Source organism: Ursus americanus, chromosome 18 (assembly GCF_024610735.1).
Source record: "Ursus americanus isolate L20-20 chromosome 18, mUrsAme1.1.p, whole genome shotgun sequence".
NCBI classification, from domain to species: domain Eukaryota; kingdom Metazoa; phylum Chordata; class Mammalia; order Carnivora; family Ursidae; genus Ursus; species Ursus americanus.
In genome coordinates this window covers 31238948-31254043 of record NC_142144.1, presented here as the reverse complement: position 1 = coordinate 31254043, position 15096 = coordinate 31238948, and the positions used below count along the sequence as shown (strand labels likewise).

The 15096-nt window shown below is 51.4% G+C and overlaps 1 protein-coding gene across 3 annotated transcripts in view; it reads left to right on the top strand.

Annotated features, from left to right (window-relative positions):
- COL15A1 (collagen type XV alpha 1 chain) overlaps positions 1-12755 on the top strand; it is a 101043-nt gene extending 88288 nt beyond the window's left edge. For all 3 annotated transcript variants that reach the window (XM_045780203.2, XM_045780201.2, XM_045780200.2), the window contains 7 exons: positions 2486-2550; positions 4097-4225; positions 4375-4434; positions 5126-5185; positions 8712-8897; positions 10388-10503; positions 11660-12755. In XM_045780203.2, coding sequence (XP_045636159.2) covers positions 2486-2550; positions 4097-4225; positions 4375-4434; positions 5126-5185; positions 8712-8897; positions 10388-10503; positions 11660-11873 — 830 coding nt within the window. In that variant the 3' untranslated portion in view covers positions 11874-12755. The remainder of the gene's footprint in view (positions 1-2485; positions 2551-4096; positions 4226-4374; positions 4435-5125; positions 5186-8711; positions 8898-10387; positions 10504-11659) is intronic.
- The last annotated feature ends 2341 nt before the right edge of the window (positions 12756-15096 follow it).

Here is a 15096-nt window from a genome sequence, read left to right as displayed (position 1 = left end):
GTCTGCTCGCTTTCACCCACCCTTGTTATTATTCTACCCCTTTTAGTCCAGCCAGCACCTGTTCCCGGGAAGTGCTAGCTCGCGGTGGTTTTCATGTGCCTTTGCCCAAAGTCTAATGACGTGGAACGTCTTTTCATGTGTGGGTGGGAACTTCTTGGCTGCTTTGTCCACGCCTGGCCCTGAGGGGACTTGAGGACCAGCGTTGATTCTAACCCTCTATAAAAGTCTCCCTACCCGTAGCTGCCTCACTCCCTCAAACTAAAGTGGGTGAAGCAGAAGAGAATCTCCTTTTACTGAACATTTACCAAGTGCCGGGCACTCGGCTCGTCATTCTCCTACATCATTTCATGGAAGTCTCACAAAGCCCTTCAAGGAAAGTATTAGCATCTCTATTTTACAGATGAGGAAAGTGAGACCCACAGACGTTTCCAAGGTCGCACGCCTAACCAGGGGCACCGACAGGGTGCGGACCCAGATCGGCGTAGCTCCGAAGCCTGTGTTCTTCCTACTGGGCCCCTGGTAGAAAAGCAGGCATTGTAGCATGAACGTGTCACTTTTGTTGCTTGCACTGGCACGAGTCGTGTGTAGTGGAAGGACCCCTGGGAAGGAAAGTGTCGGGGGCATCGGGGAGGACTTTACAAGAGGTGACTTAGGGATTGGGCCTTTCACTTAGTCTTGGATTTTTTTGGCTGCAAGCGATAGAAATGTAACTCAAACAAGCTTAAGCAGAGAGAAATATATTGGATGTGAAGAAGGAGGTGAGTCATTCTTTGTGGGAGGGACCGGCCTACAGCAGGACCTCAGACACAGCCAGAACTGGGGACTCGACCCCTGTGAGGAATCTCTGGCCAGCTCCTGTTTCGGCTTCTCTCTGTGCACCAGCTTCACGTTTCTTCACCACAGACCACATCCCTTGCACGGTGGGAAATATGGTTACTGACAACTCAGACTTTCCACAGCCAGCTAGAAATCTTGGCCTTCTTTCTTGGTTTTAGTTTGAAAGGTCCTGGGGTGGAGAAGTCCTAGGGAAGAATTCTGACGAACGTGTCCCGGCCCAGATGCCTGACCTTGGGCCAGTCACCTGTGGCCAGAAGGTGGGATCTCATGAGCACACGACCGGGCCTTCTGAATCCAAGTAGAGGGGAGGGGAAGCTCTCAAGAGAAGGTGAGGATCCTGGTCCCACAAAGAAAGAAGGTGCCAGGCAGATAAAACCGTAGGTGCCAACATAACCTTGGGGGATAAGCAGGAGTTGCAGGAGGAGGAAGGGCATTGCAGGGTGCAGGGAATCTGCCGTTCGTAGCATCTCCACGTGAGATGCCGCCCAGGGCTCCTCGCTCCACTGACTAAGGGCTGCCCTCCCCTAGTGCGTGGCCATCCACAGCTTACACAATGTTCTCCTATCAATTAGCCCATTTAATCTTCACAGTGACCCTGGGAGGGAGAGGAAAGGGATATTACTGTACAACTCATTTCATGGATGAAGACACTGAGGCTCAGAGAGGTTGGGAGACTTGCTCAAGGTCACAAATACTAGTAAAGGCTTGGCTGGGGTCCAAATCCAAGTCCTCCAACCGTCTCGTCACCAGACATTCGGCACCTATGTAACGATTTTCAAGTCCTATGTCAGAATTGCGGACTTACTTGCACCTGAAAAATCTCATAGAAAAATTTTACTGCAACATGCAAAAACATCCTGAACTGCCAAGAGCTTTGCAGACGTGGGGGGGAGGGTACGGGGGTTGGAGACATAGAAGGAGAGCACGGGCACGTGCATTTTTCTGGGGAGGAGGGCACTGAGCCTTCAAACACTGCGAACCTCTGGCTGGATGCCGTGCAGTTTGTGCAAGGCACACCCCTAGTTTCGATCTGTTCTCTGTTCTCACCACAGCCCAGGAAAGAGGAAAGGCTGGTTTACATCTCACAGGTGAGGACGCAGGGGTGCAGGGAGCTTGTTGTTTCCCCGAGATCACACGGCTGAGACACGACAGCTCGGGGGCTGCAGTCCATGTCTCCCGGCCCCAAGGCCGAGGCTCCCGTTGCTGTTACCGCACTACCTTGCCCTGCTGCTGCAGCCCAGCATCTTCTCTTCCTCTTTCTGAGCCTGCTTCCTCTGTCCAGTAGTTCCCTGCTTGTCTCTAGGCTGAGGTAACATGCATGAGTCGGGACATTTTGGGAAACTCCATCAGACTGACCTGTACAAACAGCAGAAACAACAGGAATTCCTTTACTTACAAAACTGCAGAGTCCTAGTGTGGCTTCATCCAGGGCTGTGGTCAAGAATCCCAGCTCTTTCCCAAGCCTGTCAATGTGGCTGAGTCCCTGCCCGGGCCCACAACCCCCGCCCCCCCGGTACAGTTGCAAGGTGCAGTGCTCTGCGGCCTTCTGAACGGGGCTGTGAATGCTCCCCTCGGTGGCCAGCTGACATCTGAGGCCTTTTGCAGAGAGTGTGCCTTTTTGTAACTCTTCTTTTCTGCTTTGTCTTAGCTGTGGCGCTTCCAGGCCCACCCGGCCCTCCAGGACAGCCCGGGCTTCCCGGATCCAGAAACCTGGTCAGTGTTATTATCCGTGTGCGGTCCTCCTTCTGCTCTGGGTGGGTTTCCTTAGAACGTCAGCCATAGTGTGTACGGGCTGGCCCACCTTTTAGGTAAGAATTAGGCCTCCATGGCCGTAGAATTGGAACAAATTCCACATACAGAGGCTATTTATGATCTCTTTAGGTGATTTACCCAGTAAAAAGATACAGAATACAAAAGCATTTCTTTTTTTTTTTTTTAAAGATTTTATTTATTTATTGGACAGACAGACAGCCAGCGAGAGAGGGAACACAAGCAGGGGGAGTGGGAGAGGAAGAAGCAGGCTCATAGCAGAGGAGCCTGATGTGGGGCTCGATCCCATAACGCCGGGATCACGCCCTGAGCCGAAGGCAGACGCTTAACAGCTGTGCCACCCAGGTGCCCCTACAAAAGCATTTCTGACTTCGGCTCCACCCTTCTAATTCTTAATTGACTAAGCTGTCACAAGACCCGATTCGATTACATCCGAAAACAGAAGCCCCAGAGGGTCAACAGGATCACAGCAGGCCCGGTGCTGGTCAGATCTCCCCTGCGCGTTCTGCCTTCTCTCTCCTGCGCAGGGATATCTCTCGTACATTCGTTGCCCTGCACACCATGGGCACAGAGTGTAGCCCTCGAGATTATGACGATGCACAGGAAGAGGGACTAACACCTCACAAGGATGTCAGGAGTCCTGGGAACGCTCTGGGAGCTTGGCTGGATTTTAGCTGGAAAATGTGGCTGCCAAGGGCAAAAACCATCCAGCAGCTGACGGAATGTTGATACCTGGCACCTTCGGGGCATGTCTAAGGCCATTTCAGTGCACAAAGTCATTATTTTCAAGGCTAGGTGAAAATTAACTTTTCATGATCTTTCTCAGTTGAGATGAACATTAAAAGCTCTCTTGGCCGGTATTTCTCGGAGGTGTGATGCTTTTCCGTAGATTTTGGTAGCTTTGCAGATGCGCCAAGCTGGATGGCTAATGTGTGGCCATTTTCTAGACCGAGAAATGACAGACCCCCACTGCCTCTCGCGTATTTAGTATTATGACTACCCAACTGGGCAACACAGATTCAAAACCTAAGTACAATTGCTCACCGGCTTGCGTTTCTTATTCCAAATGAAAACAGACACAAAACTCTTTAAGGAACGGCAGGAGTTAAATACACGTACCTATGTCAGGGCCACCGAGCGGCCACACAGATGCACGCGGCAAAACGTCCCCATGGTTTTGCTAATACCAAGACCCAAGAAAGACAACTCTGTGTGCAGTTTCTGACTGGCTCTGTGCTCCTGGGAGATCATCTTCCTGTTCTCGTTTATTACAGTTCAGATTTGTGCTCCAAGCTAATTGGTGTGTTTGTTTCCTCATAAAGAATGTCCTTTGGCTAGTAGTGACGTTACATATGGCTCTAACGCACAAAGAGCCTCTTCACGGGCTGTCGGGGATGGCTCCCGCCTGCATGCGCGGCGGCCGGTGTTTCAAATCATGCCGCCGCTCTACCGATAACGGCACTGCCGGGGATGGCAAATCTTCTGACAGGTGACGGCATTTAGCACCATGGATGACATGTTGCAGAAAGCACATTTGGTTATTGAAGGGACGTTCATCTACCTGAGGGACAGCACCGAGTTCTTCATTCGGGTCCGCGATGGTTGGAAGAAACTACAGGTTAATCCTTAAGCTTCTTTTTAACAAACGGCCTCCAAAGACCCTCTAAAAAATTATAATCTACCCCTGGAAATGCCATTTTTCTGTTTGGAAAATAGGCTAACAATCTCTAGCTGATGTTTCACTTTCAACATATTATTTCCGTTCAGCTGGGAGAACTGATCCCCATTCCCGCCGACAGCCCGCCGCCCCCCGCGCTCTCCAGCAACGTGAGTAGCTGCCCTGCCTTACTTCTCGCTCCTTCCCTCGTCAGCATCCGTGAAGTCCCCCTTGGTGTCCAGAACCGAGCTCTCCAAACTCTGGCCAGCCAACTCTGCATGGTTTAAGGTCTGGCGGAGGGCCAGAAATGGCCCAGTGCCAGCAGAATGTTCTCACAGGAGAGCAGAGGAGGAACTGGGCCCAGAGGCTGGAGACTTGCTAATCCCATGTTGTAGCTGAATCCTCTTGGGCAATGGGCTTCCAACCCCTCGGCCTCAGTTTACTCCCTGTGAAATCACGGTCGGCATACGAGATCTGGAAGAGCCCTTTACTTTTTGCACTCTGAGACTTCTTTGCCTGATAAGAACATTGGCAACTTCCCTTGTCCATTTTTCGGCCCTACAGCAACCCTTTGAGGCAGGTCTTGCCATCTGCACCCTGCCGTTCGGGAAACTGAGGCTCTGAGTTGCTGACTGCTCTATGAAGTGAATGAGTTGGCTCTAAGACACGGGTCTCACGCTTCGTCGGTTCAGTGGCTCTCTGTAAAAGATTGGGGACTGTCCCCTCCCTTCCTGAGCATCATGTCTTTGTGGGGGGTGGGGGGGCAGACGACTTGAAGTATCACACTTGCTCCTCGGTGTACCCTGAGGAACAGACTGGATGCTTATTCAGGACCGTTTGTTTTCCTCTTTTATGTAACAGCCACATCTCCCTCCGCCTCCGCTGATGCCTCTTTCAAGTGTCAGTTACGAGAGGCCTGCGGTAAGTATGGTTCATGCATTTTCCCTGCAAATGCCGCATGCGTGTCTACCGTGTGCTCGCCCCGTGCTTGGAGCACGGTCCCTCCCCCCGAGAGCCATAGACCAGCAAGAAGGGCAAACCAAAACAACAGGTCGTTACAATAGCTGCTAAGTCATCGGGGCGAGGCGCTCGCGGTGCTGGGGTGCTGGCGGTGCGAGGAACGTCAAAGAATCCTCTCTTCTTTAGAGGAGGGAGCCTCTGAACTCAGACCTAAAGGAGAGTTGAGAGCAGGAGAGAGCCCGGTGGGAGGGAGACAGTGGGCATATTCGAGGCAGAAGGGATGTGGAACAGAGGGAGGCAAGGGGAAGCACTGGGGTTTCGTGTGACGGCAGGTACTTCGTCTGGCTGAAGAGGCAGGTGTTGAGGCCGAGAAGGGAGAAGTTTAGTTGGCAGAGGGCAAGGGCCTGTAAGCCAAGCTAAGGGCTTTCACCTGTTCCAGCTGACAATGAAGAGCCACTGAAGGGTCTTAAATAAGAAAAGAGTCTCTAAGATTGGCGTTGAACGTGTAGAAAACTAAGATTGGAGAGAAAATAAAAAGGCAGGAGTGACAGATTTGGTCTGTGGTGTGGATATGGGGCCGTGAGGCGAGGGCGGTCAGGAGCGATGCCCAAGTTTCTGCTTGGGTAATTGAGTGGTGCTGGTTTCCTTCCTGAGGGTCATTTTGTTGCCAGAATTAAAACTCTTGACTCTTTTCCTTTGCTAGCTTAAGTGAAGATCTTGTTCGGATAATCGCAGGAACCTCCTGACACTTACTAGCAGGATGTCCCACGGGGCCTGTGGGACTCCCGTCCCTGCTCCTCGTCTGCTCCAGTGCAGGGCAGCTTCTGCAAAGCTCTTTCTTCCTGCCTCCTTCCCTCCGCCTCCATCCCAACACACACACACATAGGTCATGTCCACAAAGCTCGCACGCCACTTTGGGTTGCCGTGGCACTGATCGTGGCCCTAACTGCAGGTGATCTTACGGCTGCAGAGCCCAGTACTACCTGGCTCAGTTTGGGGTCTGGGGAGAGGTCATCTACATGGGTCATCTTGGGCTCACCGCCTACTCCCAGCCAAATCAAACGTAGCCAAGAGAGTGAGACTGAATGGCCTAAGGCCACTCTTTCGGGCGAGTGTCTTGGGGGCATTTTCAAAGAACAAGCCTGGGCTCGCACCACAAATGTGTTTTCTGTGGTTTTGCCACTCGTTAGGCAGGACCTTATCCGGGCCACAGTGAGTCTGGGGTACCCGTAGGGTATGTGAGTGGAGGCCGCCCGCGGGGAGTCGGATTGGGGGCCTGGTCCTCAGATGCAGACCTGGGAGTCTTCCGCCGAGCCATGGTAAGGGTGAGGGGGTGGCAGGACTCCCAAAAGAGAGTCTGCACCCTGAGCAGAGATTGGAGTCCAAGAAGCAAAAGCAGAAAGGAACCGATGGAAGAACCACGAGAATGAATAGAAGCCATAGCCCAAGAGGAAGAAAGAATGCCAAACAAGGCAGAAGCCAGCAGTGTCAGACGCTGCCGAGAGGTCCATCAAAAGAACAAAATGGCGGCCTCCAAATTTAGAAGCCAGAGAAGAGCATATCTGGGGCGTGGAGGGGTGCAAACGAGATTCCAGGTGCTTGAGGAATAAATGGAGGTGAGATGAGGAAAGAGAGAAGCATGTGGAGATAACCCTTCCAAAAGCTCAGCCATGAAGGGAGAAGTTAGGGCAGCAGCTGAAGGATTTTTAAAATAGTATCTTACAAATTCTAAAGTCATAAGTATTTTGTAGAAAACTTGGACAGTAAATAAAAAGAATGGAGAAGCAAACAGTAAATCCCTGATAAGTTTACCAAAACTACAACCATCCCCCGGATCACTCTTTTAACATTTGATTGTTGAAACAGTATTGTCTTCATAAAAATGGTAGCATATTCGTTATTAAAAATGTCCCGGCCCTTAGAGACATACAGACGTGAGAGCACAAAGCCCCCAGTCTCACCATTCGGAAACAGCCATCATTCCAGACATCTCTTTATGGATCTTTGTAAAAAAGGAGAGGTGGAGATGGGTGGGATTGGAGGCCCGGCGGGGAAGCCCTGCATGTACCTGTCACCCTCCCTAGGTGTCCCCTGGTATGGGGATGCCATCCTCTGGTGAACACCCTTGGGTGTAGCCACCAGAAGCTTGCTGGTTGGAGGGTGAGGAGACCACAGGGTCTCGTCCCTCGGGTGCTGTCTGCAGCTCCATGGGAGAGAGGAAGACAGAGCTGGTGTGTGGGGCTGGAAGTCCGGTGGCCTGAAAGTGGTTGGGTGAGGGAGCAGTGTGGGGCAGCCGCCTCCCCCTCCTCAGGCTGCTGCTGGGAGGGCTGCAGGGGAAGCCCTGTCTCAGCTGGGGAGCAGGGGGTGTGCTTGAGCTGGACCTCTAGCTAGTGTGGCGATACAGGCAGAACCAGGAATGAATAAACAGGAGGAGACTGGGAGGTATGGCATGCATGGGGTCTCTTCTCTTCAAAATGGGGAAGGAAAGGGGTGGTGAGATGGAGAAGAATGTCCCGAGAAGTGCAGTGACTGCATGGGGCGGTCTGGATATTGTGGTTCATGGTGAGCTCTGCCCACCTGGCCGGACCCTTGATGAGCTGGAGAATGCCAATATGGCGACCTTCGGTGTGGAGCCATACCGAAGCTTGGTGCCGGGGACATTCAGACCAGAGAGGCAGCGCAGACCACCTCCTGCCTCACCCCACAGGGCTCATTTCACATCTTTTGGTTTAAGATATCTTGAAATATTTTTTTTCTGGAGACTTGGACCTAGGGTCTGCACCAGCCCTCCCCAGCTTTCTGCTGGTGAGGGCAAAGTCACTCCTGAGGTGACGTCGAGGAGGGAGAGGGCTACTCCTGGACACATGCCACAGAATGCATTCTACACGGCACAGCATGAAGGCCGGGAGAGAGGGATGGGTTTGGGGAGAGAACGTGTGGGAGAAAACAGACTATGGAAGGACTTTTATTCTGGCTGCCGCCCAAGGTGGCAGGAATGTGAGGCTCGAGTTACTGTGTGACCCCTAGTTTCTAAAAGGGTCTACCCGGCAGTCTTAGCAAGAAATGTCATGACCTTCTCCTTTTAGTGCCTTTCCCTCTGGCCCCTCATGATCGGCCCCAGGCCTACTCGGGCAGTAGAGGAAAGGGCAAGGCCAGATAGCTTTCTGTAGCTCTGGGATCCAGGACCAAAGCTGGCTTAAAACCTCTTGGAAGCTGAACCAGGGCAGACCCAGGAGTCTCCAGCAAATGGCCCGCACACTGGATTCAGATCTCTGAAGTGCTTTGTTTTGTTTTCTCCTGCACGGAAGACACTGCCACCGTCGAGAGTGGTTCAGCCCGCTGCTTGGGCTCCGAGCTCTCCTGCCCAGAGACGAAGGAGACCACCTGTAGCGCCTTCCGGCCCAGGAAGTCCGGGGTCTTACTAGCAACCTGAGATGAGTATGCTGGCCGGAGTTTGCCTCTAACTCTTTTAACGTACTTTTCTTAGCTGCACTTGGTTGCTCTGAACACGCCATTTTCTGGGGATCTTCGAGCTGATTTTGAGTGCTTCCAGCAGGCCCGGGCTGCGGGGCTGTTGTCCACCTACCGGGCCTTCTTATCCTCCCATCTGCAAGACCTCTCCACGGTTGTGAGGAAAGCAGAGAGATACAGCCTTCCGATCGTGAACCTCAAGGTAAACATAAAAAACAGTGTTCCCATTGTCTCCTGGAGGCACTGGTCTCCGCAGGGACAGTAGGCAGCTGCCACTCCCTGACATCATCAGAAGCGTGCTGGTTCCAGCCCCGGCCTGTCCCTGATTAGCTCTGTGGCTGGGTGGGTCAGTTGAACCTCTCTGTGCCTCAGTTTCCTGATATTTACCATGGCCCTTCCTGCTTGGACAGTAGGACCCTTAGAGCAGACAAGTACAAAGTGCTTTATATGCATTATCTTCACAGACACTTCCAATAAAAGAGGGAGTTATCCTTTCCTCAGATTGTCAGTGTGGGAACTGAGGCACAGAGGGAGAAAGGAGTTTGCCGGAAGCCACTAGAAAACAGAAGTCAGGTTCTTGATGCCCAGTCCGAGACTCTCAGTTCCACCGGAGGCTGCTCTCAATAGGGCATTGGCTAGACGGCACCAGAGAAGAACTGGTGAGCACTGGTCCCAGAGCAGAGCCACATTGTCCTGCCCCCTACTTTGGTCCTCTCGGCACATCTAAGCTGCTAAAACCTGGCAGATATTTCTCTGCCCCCTTTCGCTGGCAAGGCAGGGCCTTGTAGGACCCCTGTTCCGCCATGGAAATAGCCGGCTCCTTTAAGGCACAGAGGGACAGCTCTGTCACTGCTCACACACATCCTGGATCCTGACCTCTCACCATATCTCACGGATACTTCGAGACCCTTAAGTTCCTGTGACCCCCGTGCTCCAATTTGGTACCTCGAGGCTAGCAAGTTCCATCTGGACCCCACACCTGGCCCTTTCTGTCTCTTTCCCTAAGGTTCCGTTCTGCCACATTCACCCACTCACATGACTGGTATTCTTGGAATACAAATAACTGAAGGGAACTGGGCTCCTTCAGGAGAAGGAGTGAGAGAGACGTCTCCCTCTCACCTACAGTACAGAGCGGCACATGCCCTGGCACGAATTTGAAGTTTGGTATATATGTAGAAAATTTTTAAAAATAAGAATTAGGGGCGCCTGGGTGGCGCAGTCGTTAAGCATCTGCCTTCAGCTCAGGGCGTGATTCCAGTGTTCTAGGATCGAGCCCCACATCAGGCTCCTCCGCTAGGAGCCTGCTTCTTCTTCTCCCACTCCCCCTGCTTGTGTTCCCTCTCTCGCTGGATGTCTCTCTCTGTCAAATAAATAAATAAAATCTTTAAAAAAAAATAAATCAATAAAAATAAAAGTTAGTAAAGATTAAAACATACTTTTGATGGACAGGAGCCTTTATATACCTAGAATAAGAGAAATTACCTCAAGAAATAAGCTATAAAACCAAAAGTGTTCAAGGATGGATTGTAAAATCAAACCACAAACATTTCCTGAGTTCCCGCTCTGTCCAGGCCCTGGGATGGGGGCTGGTGGCTCTGACATGGGGTAGCCTGTCGGCCTTGAAGAATGAATAAATAGTCACTCGCAGGCCCATAGCACAGTGACTTCAATGCGGCATTTCTATCTCCACAGGGCCAAGTACTTTTCAACAACTGGGACTCAATTTTTTCTGGCCACGGAGGTCAGTTCGATACGCATGTTCCGATATACTCCTTTGATGGCCGAGACGTGATGACGGATCCCTCCTGGTAAGCAGGGGGTAAGCCCTCAAAGCAGGTGGTGTGATAGACAGTTTTAGGAGACGTTCTAACAATGGGATGCTCTTACCAGCTGCCCCTCTGGGCTGCTGCTGGCCCGGAGCCTCAGCGAGGCAGCTGAGGGCCATGAGAGAGCCCCAGCTTTGCAGCCAGGAGACCTGAGGCCAGAACCTTAATAAGGGACCTTTCACGCCTCCTCCACTCTTTGAGCCTCAGCTGCCTCACTGTGAAATGGGCAAGATAACCATCTCTGTACACAGGATTGCTGGGAGCGTAAAATGACAGGTGTGAGAACATCTAGCACGCAGTAGGCACTCGGCAAGTGGCAAGGAGTGCTGTTCTTGGTGACCCTGTAACTCTGTGCTGTGAGCTGTGCTCTAATTCTGTGGAAATGGTACGTGCTATTAAGATCAAGACAGCTTGGTTGGGGTGCCTGGGTGGCTCAGGCAGTTGAGTGTCTGACTCTTGATTTTGGCTCAGGTCTTTATCTCAGGGTCATGAGTTCAAGGCCTTCATTGGGCTCCATGCTGGGCATGGAGCCTACTTAAAAAAATAAAATAAATAAATAAAAGATTAGAACGACTTGGCAAAGCTTTCCTCAATGTCTATCCTATGTCAGGCCCGATGCCCACCCAGAAGCCATAATAATAAGCTACATCACCCCAAACCTTTACAAGGCTCACTGAGGACAGTCACCAACTAGCTACAGTTCTAGACAGAACACTGTAATTGTAAAATGGAGAAACAGATAATGATGATGGGAGCACAAAGGAAGGATTTATCTTTATTTGGGGCTGACAGTCAAGAAGGCTGCCTGTAAGAAGAGGCATTTAATGGACTTTGAAAGACCAGAAGGAATCCCTGGTCTGAAAATGAAAGAGAAGCCACTCCAGACTAAGGGACCTTGTGAGCAAAGGCTCAGATTCACGAAAGCAGAGAGTATGGTCTGAGAACAGCTACGAGCTGGGTGGGGTTGGAAGACAGGGCGTTCAGCCAGTTGGAAAGGGTGACGTTCCCAGTGGTGGGGTCAGGCCATGAACGGCTCAGGAGTTGCACCTGATTCATGACTTATGTCAATCTGTTCTTCAATGAGGTACGCCACGAAGAAGTGAGATCTCGAAAGTAATGTGGCACAATTCATTTGCAGGCCCCAGAAGGTCATTTGGCACGGCTCCAGCCCCCACGGAGTGCGTCTTGTGGATAACTACTGTGAAGCGTGGCGGACCGCTGACATGGCGGTCACGGGACAGGCCTCCCCACTGAGCGCAGGGAAGATTCTGGACCAGAAAACTTACGGCTGTGCTAATAGGCTCATTGTTCTGTGTATCGAAAACAGTTTCATGACAGATGCCAGGAAGTAATGACCTTCCAATGATTCTTAAGAGTTTTCCAGTTTTTCTTATGTGAAGAGTTGACACTGAAATCTAAAAGGTTTAAATGTTGTAAATATTAGTTTTTTATTACACATTCGTCACAACAGCAACCAAAGAAAACATACCTCAATACACTCAGAACTGAAGACATAAAGGACTCAGATCACAAATAAAATCTGATCCATCTCTTGGTGCTAGATTCTGCAGGAGACCCCGTGCAGTGTGAACGCATCCCAGCACGGTTAAGAGCGAGCTGAAAACAAAGGCCTTGGCATTCTGCCCACTGCCTCCTTCAGAAAGTGATTTCCTCCTTTAACCATTGTTGCTGAGTGTAAGATGTCCTTCATGTTTTCTCACAAAGTCAGTGTTTAGACATGTTCCCCTATCTAAGTTATGTGCCGACCGAATGCTTTATTCTTCATGCATCCATAACACACACCCGTCCTTGGCTGTTCATACAGAGAGACAGAACTGCTCAAATGATCCCATTCGTATTTTCTGATATTACCAGACTTTAATGTGTATTTCCTAAAATATTACTGCCATCGTGCTTTAGGAGTTTGATATTTTTACACGATCATAGTTTAGTATGGCATCTGTTTATATAACTGACTTGCTGGAAAAGTTTAAGCTCCAAATGGTCTGAAGCTAGACAAGAAATAGCGCCTAATGGCTACCTTTCCCTTGGCGGCCCTTCCCCCCACCCCCACCCCCTGATTTTACGACTTCCATGGGGCAACTCTCGAACTCCAACTGCCGTTGAACCAACAGGTTCATGAGGATGAGTTTTCTGAGACACATATATCTTCGTGCTGTATACTTTGATTTTTTTTTCCATGTAAGTGAACATAAAAACATCTTTTCCAGGCATTTTCTAATGTTTGACTCTTTGCCCCTGGTTCCTTTATTCTCCACCACTGATGTGGACGCGGCCCGGGGGCGGGTGTGCTCACGCTGCCGCTGCGACACAGCCCTCGGAGATGATCGGAGAACAGGAGGCTTTCCCGTCATGCTCCTGCGTGCCTGCCTATTGTCTCGCCCTTGGTGGGGCAGCGTGGGGTGGGCAGGAGAACCACGGTGAACTGTGCCTGTGCCACGCATGACCTTGGGCAAGCCTGCCTTGTTTTTTCAAGGAGGTGGGGACAAAAGAACCCTAATATCAGCTCCCGGTTATTAAACATCAGCCTTATTATAAGGCCCATTTACCTTACTTAATAACCCTGCAAGGTAGGTATTTTCACCTCCACTTTACAAATGAAAAAAAGAAAAAAGTCAAGGCCCAGGAACTCACTTGTTCCAGGTCGCCTATCTGGGGAGCGGTAGAGCTCCTTTCAGACTCGGTCTGTGTCAGCTCCTTGCAAGGAGCCCGTGCACGAGGCTGCCTGTCTGCTCCCTGCGGCTCCGAGTCTGTGATGCTCTGGCTCTTGGCTTGAGCCTGCAGGAGAAACAGAATCACCAGGCAAGGGGCATGCCGGGACGCTTCCTCCCATTCAGCGGGGCTGGCCCAGAAACTCGGCAAAGTGAATCCACCCAAATAGTCCTTGAGGTAGGAAGGAAATTGAGGACAAAACAAAAGCACGCACAGCCCAGAACCTCCACTTAGGGGCTTCCTAAATGGAAGAGTGATGAGAATCTCTAATGAGTCATAGAATAAATAAGGCAGTTATAGGTTGGAAAGCCCCAGAAGTGCATTGTTGAGGACCGGCCCACCTACCGAGTGATGGGGGGCTGGGAGCTGCCTGGCATGGACAGGAACTAGAGAGGAGGGGGGCAGGAGGCTCCTGAGGTCACAGAGTGAAGATGCCATCCATCTTAGTCAGAGCCCACCACGGCCACGGGTCACAAAGTGGGCAGGGCAAGATGGGGAGTTCGGGGACAGCCAGAAGGAGGAGCGACTCCTTCTGCTAACCGCAGGAAGGGAGACTGAGGTTCCTGCCCTGGCTTCTCCGTCCTCCTTGTGCCCTGGAATAGATATAACCACTGGTCCTCCCGGTAGAGGCCCTGAAGCAACCTGAGCCCTTTCAGTGTCTGACAACGAAGGTCAAAATCCTGGGCATTCCAGACCCTTCACTGGACATCAGCTTTCCTGTCGCTTGCCAAAGGCCACCAGCTCAGTGTCCTCATGGAGACTTAAATGAGTCACATAGGCTCCTCTGCCAGGCTGTGGCTCGTGTCCCACCCCATGTCGGGACAACTGTCACCACTGTTTGCTGATAGCCAGTGCAGACTGCTTCGTCCCCAACATCCCCCAGTCCCCTGAACCTGTCCACCTCTTGTCGTTCTTCCTCCTCTGAACACCTGGTGTTCTCATCACACAATTGAAACACAGAGGCTGAAAGGTCTCTAAGCCTTCGCTCTGCTCCTGAATGGACCTCAGGCCAAGAAACAGACCGATGCTCGGAGGCACACTAAGGGAAGGAGTATGCCACCAAGAGTTCATCCTTACAGTGCTGGAGGGCTTTGGGTACTTGATCTGAGTCTGTATTGTAGACTTTCAAGGTCTGAAGCCCACAGCGTCCAAGGTCCCCCACCTAGAAGCAGAACCAGAATGACAGAAGCAGCTGTCAACATACATGAGGGGCTGGGCCCCCCGAAAAGGCAGACGTTGGAGGCCCCAGAGGAGCCGAGAGACTGGGAAGGTATGGGCGGCGGTGGACACAAGCATGAAGGAGAAGGTCCAGGGTGATATTGTCTGCCAACCTGAGTGTGGCCGCGTGCTGGTGCCGGAAGGGGAACCGAGGAAACAAGGAGGATGGATCACAAGAGCCACTCTCACATGTCCTGCACCCTCTGGACTTCGTTATGGCGCGCACTACCTTGTCTGAACCTGTGGAGAGTGCCAGAAGGAGACAGCGTGCTCTTCAGGGACCTGTCAGCAATCCAGTACAACTGAATACTAGTCAGTAAGGGAGACACAAGCCAAATTCATAAGCCAAAAACACAAAACAACAAACACACAAAAAGGAGTGTATTGGCTCTGGAAATCAGGAGGAAGGACGGGGATTGCAAGAGACTCAAGTGATGTGGTCACTTTGTTCTGTGTGTGTGTGTGTGTGTGTGTGTGTGTGTGTGTGTGTGTGTGTGTTTGACTGTCTGTCTGCTCTCTTGCTTCTGCTTTTCTCTGTATTTGGCCTCCTTCCCTCCAGGGAGGAATAAGAGTTCTTCGCACAGCGGGGGTTGCTCAGACAGCCCCAGGCTTACATTGCCCCAC